This window comes from Procambarus clarkii, chromosome 4, assembly GCF_040958095.1.
Source record: "Procambarus clarkii isolate CNS0578487 chromosome 4, FALCON_Pclarkii_2.0, whole genome shotgun sequence".
Lineage (NCBI taxonomy): Eukaryota > Metazoa > Arthropoda > Malacostraca > Decapoda > Cambaridae > Procambarus > Procambarus clarkii.
In genome coordinates this window covers 37,012,900-37,019,091 of record NC_091153.1, presented here as the reverse complement: position 1 = coordinate 37,019,091, position 6,192 = coordinate 37,012,900, and the positions used below count along the sequence as shown (strand labels likewise).

At 42.7% G+C, this 6,192-nt stretch overlaps 1 protein-coding gene across 1 annotated transcript; it reads left to right on the top strand.

The window, feature by feature from the left end:
• LOC123749164 (probable serine/threonine-protein kinase DDB_G0271682) lies at positions 1 to 891 on the top strand. Its single transcript, XM_045731278.1, has one exon. The coding sequence runs from the start codon at positions 1 to 3 to the stop codon at positions 889 to 891; it is 891 nt and encodes a 296-aa protein (XP_045587234.1).
• The last annotated feature ends 5,301 nt before the right edge of the window (positions 892 to 6,192 follow it).

Sequence of the window (6,192 nt, the reverse complement as noted above, 5' to 3'; positions counted from 1 at the left end):
ATGGAGCAGTTTAACGGAGAAGTCGCTAGTCGCTTGCTAAGACACAGGAGAAAATTCATCGGCTCTGGGGCGTATGGAGTAGTTGCTTTAGTGGAGTGGCGGAGAGAGCCTGTAGCTCTTAAAATATCGAGGTCTTCTTTGTTTTCCAAATCTTTCAGCAGGGAAGCCGACATTTTGGCGTTACTGAAGGGTGCAGGTGGCGCGCCCTTGCTGCTGGGTGTGGCAGTTAATCCTTTCGCTCTCCTGATCACCTACAAGGGTAGTCAGACACTTCAGAATTTGTTTAACGACCCAGAATACAACTTAATCGACCTCGGATTACAGGTTGGGAGAAAATTACTTGAAATCCACAAGGCGGGTATCGTACATAACGATATTAAGGGTAGTAATATTATGGTCCAAGGCCCGCCTCATAATCCAGAAATCAGTATAATTGATTTTGGAATGGCCTGCAAGACAGATGAAAGCGTCTTGCTGTTTGGGGATCCAAATGTTAGCACGATACACGCCCCCGAAATGATTGAGCGAGGATGTAGTAGCTTTGCGTCTGATGTTTTCTCCTACGGTGTACTGATGTTGCAGATCCTGAACGCGTCGCCCACGACTATGACTCTCCCATTGACAAACCCATCAATAGGAGAGGTAATAGAGGAAGCTATGCACCCCAACCCTCAGTGTCGTCCCTCACTCCCTGATCTTCTGCGTCGTCTACAGGAGAACATGAACAAAAACTCTTCATCAGAGCTACAGGATGGTGTCGACCTTCAACGCAATATGGATGGAAATCAACACCCTGCTCAGCGCTGTGGGACTCCTGGTACACAGATGGGCACTCCTCACAAGGTCATGAAACAAAGCCAACGTCTAAATAAGAACTGCGTTCTTATCTAGAATCCAATATGAACAATTGGATTCGTAGAAAAACTTCAGCATGGCTAGGAGCATCATCCGAAGAAGTGCTATTGGATTCCTTGTCGAGAAGTCATCACACTTCAACACTGTGAGGAACATCGTATAAAAAAGGCTGTACAATGAAGGCTTAATTTTTCATTAGTTAATAAATTACAGTTTTATAAAAAAATAAATTGTAATAAATTATGTTTTCATTTATATCTTCTCCTTTCGTAATTCCTTACCTTTTTAGTTGTGTTCATCTACTTTTGGTCTTGTTTGATAAACAACAAGATTTAATATTATGATTTAAAATCTTTGTTTAATTGTCCCAAAAGTTGAGGATGGTGGTGGCTTCCACAACTTCTTCACTCACAACACATACAGTGGGGTCAAGCAAGCCAAATTGGGCCTAACAAGCCAAATATTCGCGAAATAATAATTTTTTAATAATATCCTAATTTTTTTTTTAAGAAATGAACAGTTTTCATTGTATTATACATGATTTCAATTTGATGTTATTGGAATCAAAACTAACATAGAAATTTGATCAAATTTAACCCAACATAACTATAAGTCGGTAAACTATGTTCCTAGACAGCTTGGGAGAGAGAGAGTTAAGAAGAGTTTTTTTTTTTATATTATTTTCTACCACAGACGTGGCCGGACATTTACAATGCTAACCAGCATATATACATTTTCTTCTGTCCTCCATGGACAGGGTGAGAAATTTTTTAAACATATAGTTCAGAGATTTATTGAACAATTAACCACAGAAGGTGATTGTATAGTGCTTTAAAATGCTAAGCTAATGCTTAGCATTTTTGCTAAGCATTATGTAAATACATAGATCCAAATGCATATTATTTTATGCATATTTACATAGATTCACATATGCCCTACATAAAGTGCTCGATGTGTCTTTTACACAGTATCATTAATGTGCATTTACAAAGGTGAAATGTAATTCTGATCAGCTTCCACTTTATAAAGTTTATAAACTTTATACATCAAGCGGATGGTCAAGCGGATTAAGGTGCCCTGTAGTTACCAGTTGCGTTGCTCCTGGGAGTATGGGTTCGAGTCACTTCTGGGATGTGAGTTTTCAGTCGCATATAGTCCTGGGGACCATTCAGGCTTGTTCGCATTTGTGTTCCTCACGTGTGCCCCAAAGAATGAGGTGATTTGGTGAAATGCTATGCCCAAGATTACCATCCGAGTTGCCGGCGGGGAAGTGGTTCAAATAGCTTCGGCTATCACTTCCTTTTGTCCGGCCGTGATGGTCAAGCGGATTAAGGCGCCCTGTAGTTACCAGTTGCGTTGCTCCTGGGAGTATGGGTTCGAGTCACTTCTGGGGTGTGAGTTTTCAGTCATATATATATATATATATATATATATATATATATATATATATATATATATATATATATATATATATATATATATATATATATATATATATATATATAACTGAAAACTCACACCCCAGAAGTGACTCGAACCCATACTCCCAGATGCCACGCAACTGGTATGTACAAGACGCCTTAATCCACTTGACCATCACGACCGGACATAATGAGGTGATAGCCGAGGCTATTTGAACCACCCCACCGCCGGCACTCGGATAGTAATCTTGGGCATAGCATTTTACCAAATCACCTCATTCTTTGGGGCACACGTGAGGAACACAAATGCGAACAAGCCTGAATGGTCCCCAGGACAATATGCAACTGAAAACTCAATATGCAACTGCAACTGTCCTGGGGACCATTCAGGCTTGTTCGCATTTGTGTTCCTCACGTGTGCCCCAAAGAATGAGGTGATTTGGTAAAATGCTATGCCCAAGATTACTATCCGAGTGCCGGCGGTGGGGTGGTTCAAATAGCCTCGGCTATCACCTCATTATGTCCGGTAATATTCAGGCTTGTTCAGGCTTGGTAATGTTGGGCATAGCATTTTATCAAATCACCTCATTCTTTGGGGCACACGTGAGGAACACAAATGCAAACAAGCCTGAATGGTCCCCAGGACTATATACAACTGAAAACTCACACCCCAGAAGTGACTCGAACCCATACTGCCAGGAGCAACGCAACTGGTATGTACAGGGACGCCTTAATCCGCTTGACAGTATGGGTTCGAGTCACTTCTGGGGTGTGAGTTTTCAGTTATATATATATATATATATATATATATATATATATATATATATATATATATATATATATATATATATATATATATATATATATATATATTATATATATAATAATTCTAACACGAATTTTCTCTATCTCTCTTATGTTTCTTTTCACTGTTGATGGTAATTCAAAGACCAATTCTCCAAAATTTCTAGTCTGACGCGACACTTGAGCGCATTTCGTAAAACTTATTACATTTTCAAAGACTTTAGTTTACAAACACACAACTGAAACTGAATAGAGCTTACACATCTTCGAGGTTTATATCTACATTTGGTTGGGGTGGATGAGGTGAAAACAAACTTTCAACGATGGGTATTGAATGGGTATTAAATTCAAACACAAGACAGAACACGAAACAATGGGTATTGAATGGAAGTAATTGTAGAAAGGCTATTGGTCCATATTTCTTGATGCTTCTATATTGGAGCGGAGTCTTGAAGTGGGTAGAATATAGTTGTGCATTAATTGGCTGTTGATTGCTGGTGTTGACTTCTTGATGTGTAGTGCCTCGCAGACGTCAAGCCGCCTGCTATCGCTGTATCTATCGATGATTTCTGTGTTGTTTGCTAAGACTTCTCTGGTGATGGTTTGTTTGTGGGAAGAGATTATATGTTCCTTAATGGAGCCCTGTTGCTTATGCCCCTTGCACCTTATGCATTGTTAAACGCCTGGAAAGAGATGTTGTTGTCTTGCCTATATACTGTTTTTTTTAGGCTTACAGTCCCCAAGAGGGCATTTGAAGGCATAGACGACGTTGGTCTCTTTTAAAGCGTTCTGCTTTGTGTCTGGAGAGTTTCTCATGAGTAGGCTGGCCGTGTTTCTGGTTTTATAGTAAATCGTCAGTTGTATCTTCTGATTTTTGTCTGTAGGGATAACGTTTCTACTGACAATATCTTTCAGGACCCTTTCCTCCGTTTTATGGGCTGTGGAAAAGAAGTTCCTGTAAAATAGTCTAATAGGGGGTATAGGTGTTGTGTTGTCTCTTCAGAGGTTGCATGGCGTTTTACTTTCCTTCTTATGATGTCTTCCACGAAACCATTGGAGAAGCCGTTGTTGACTAGGACCTGCCTTACCCTACAGAGTTCTTCGTCGACTTGCTTCCATTCTGAGCTGTGGCTGAGGGCACGGTCGACATAAGCGTTAACAACACTCCTCTTGTACCTGTCTGGGCAGTCACTGTTGGCATTCAGGCACATTCCTATGTTTGTTTCCTTAGTGTAGACTGCAGTGTGGAAAACTTCGCTCCTTTCCATGACTGTTACATCTAGAAAGGGCAGCTTCCCATCCTTCTCCATCTCGTAAGTGAAACGCAACACAGAATTCTGCTCAAATGCCTCCTTCAGCTCCTGCAGATGTCTGACATTAGGTACCTGTGAAAAAATGGCAGAGTGTGTTGGTATGTCGTCAACATACCTGCAGTATATGGCCGGTTTCAAGTTCATGTCGTTCAAGTTCAAGGAGGCATTTGAGCAGAATTCTGTGTTGCGTTTCACTTACGAGATGATTTATCTCCCCCCCCCAAATGTCCCACTTTCTCTTCCTGACCTGCTGGACTCCTTGCCGGAACCTGTGCTCCTGTTGGGGGATTTCAACTGTCGACATGTCCTCTGGGGTGATGCTCTGACAAACAGCCGAGGCCGCCTTCTCCAACCGTTTGTCCTCTCTTCTTCCCTGTCTCTTCTGAATTCTGGTGAACCCACTCATGTGGACTCTCGCACTTGCACCCTTTCCTGCCTTGATCTTTCTCTCTGCTCGTCGTCTCTTTACTTGGATTTCATGTGGCGGGTTCTTGATGACCTCCATAACAGTGACCATTTCCCCATCCTTGTTTCCTTTTTCTCTTTTCACTCTCCCCTCTCCTTCCCTAGGTGGCAGTTTGCCAAAGCTGACTGGAACTTATTCACCCTCCGTGCTACTCTCACTGATCTCTCCTCTCTGCCTTTTCCTCGCGCCCTCCTCCTTTTTCATGATACCATCTTCGATGCTGCCCTCCGCTCTATTCCTCGTACTACCTCTCGGGGCACGTGGAAGTGTGTTTCCTGGTGGAAGGTGGACTGGGCATGGGCTGTCCGCTGTAAGCGTGCAGCCTGGAAGAAATACCGACGCCGGCAGACGGCTGATTCTTTATTTTGTTTCGGAAAGCAAGTGTGGTGGCCCGTAGGACTATCCGGACAGCTAAATGTAAGAGTTGGAAATCTTATGTTTCCACCATTACGTCCGATACTCCTCTGCTGTAGAACCAGAAGAAAATCTGCAAGATAGTGGGTACGTTCGTTGTAGATGTCTCGCCGGTCCTTCACCTCTGTGGTACTCCTGTGGCTGACCCAGTGAAGGTCGCGACTTAACTGGGTTCCCACTTTTCTACTGTTAGTGCTGGTTTTCATCTTCCTCAATCTTTCCTTCTTCGTAAGCAAGTTCTTGAATCTCATCCCTTTGCTTTCCGCGCTCATCTCCGCCTTCCCTATAACAATCCCTTCTGTCTCTCTGAACTTCAATCTGCCTTGGCGCTCTTTGGTTCTATGGCAGCGGGCTCAGATGACATTCATTATGAGATGCATCGTCATCCATAACACGTCCTTGCACGTCTCAGTATTTACTGAGTCTGTATAACCAGGTCTAGGAGACGTCAGTCCCTGAGGACTGGCTGGATGCCATTGTACTCACTATTCAGAAACCAGGGTCTCTCGAGACATTCCCTAAGGACTTCCGCCTTATTGCCCTCACGAGTTGTCTGCAAACTTTTTGAACGTATCGTAAATGTTCGTCTGATTTGATTCTTGCAACACCATCATCACCTCTCTCCTTCTCAATTTGTTTTTTGCAAGTGCTGCAGCACGATTGATGTCCTGGTGAACTTGGAGGTCTATATTAGTACTGCTTATGCTGCAAAGACCTCAGTTGTTGCTGTCCTTTTTGACCTGGAAAAGGCTTATGACACCACCTGGAGATACCATATTCTGTCCCAACTTCGTTCTTTTGGTCTTTGTGGTAATCTCCCTCTCTTCCTCCAAAGTTTCCTCTCTCGTCGTTCCTTTAGAGTCAGGCTTGGTGCCACTCTCTCTCTGCCTCCTTTCAGCAGTATGAAGGTGTACCCTAA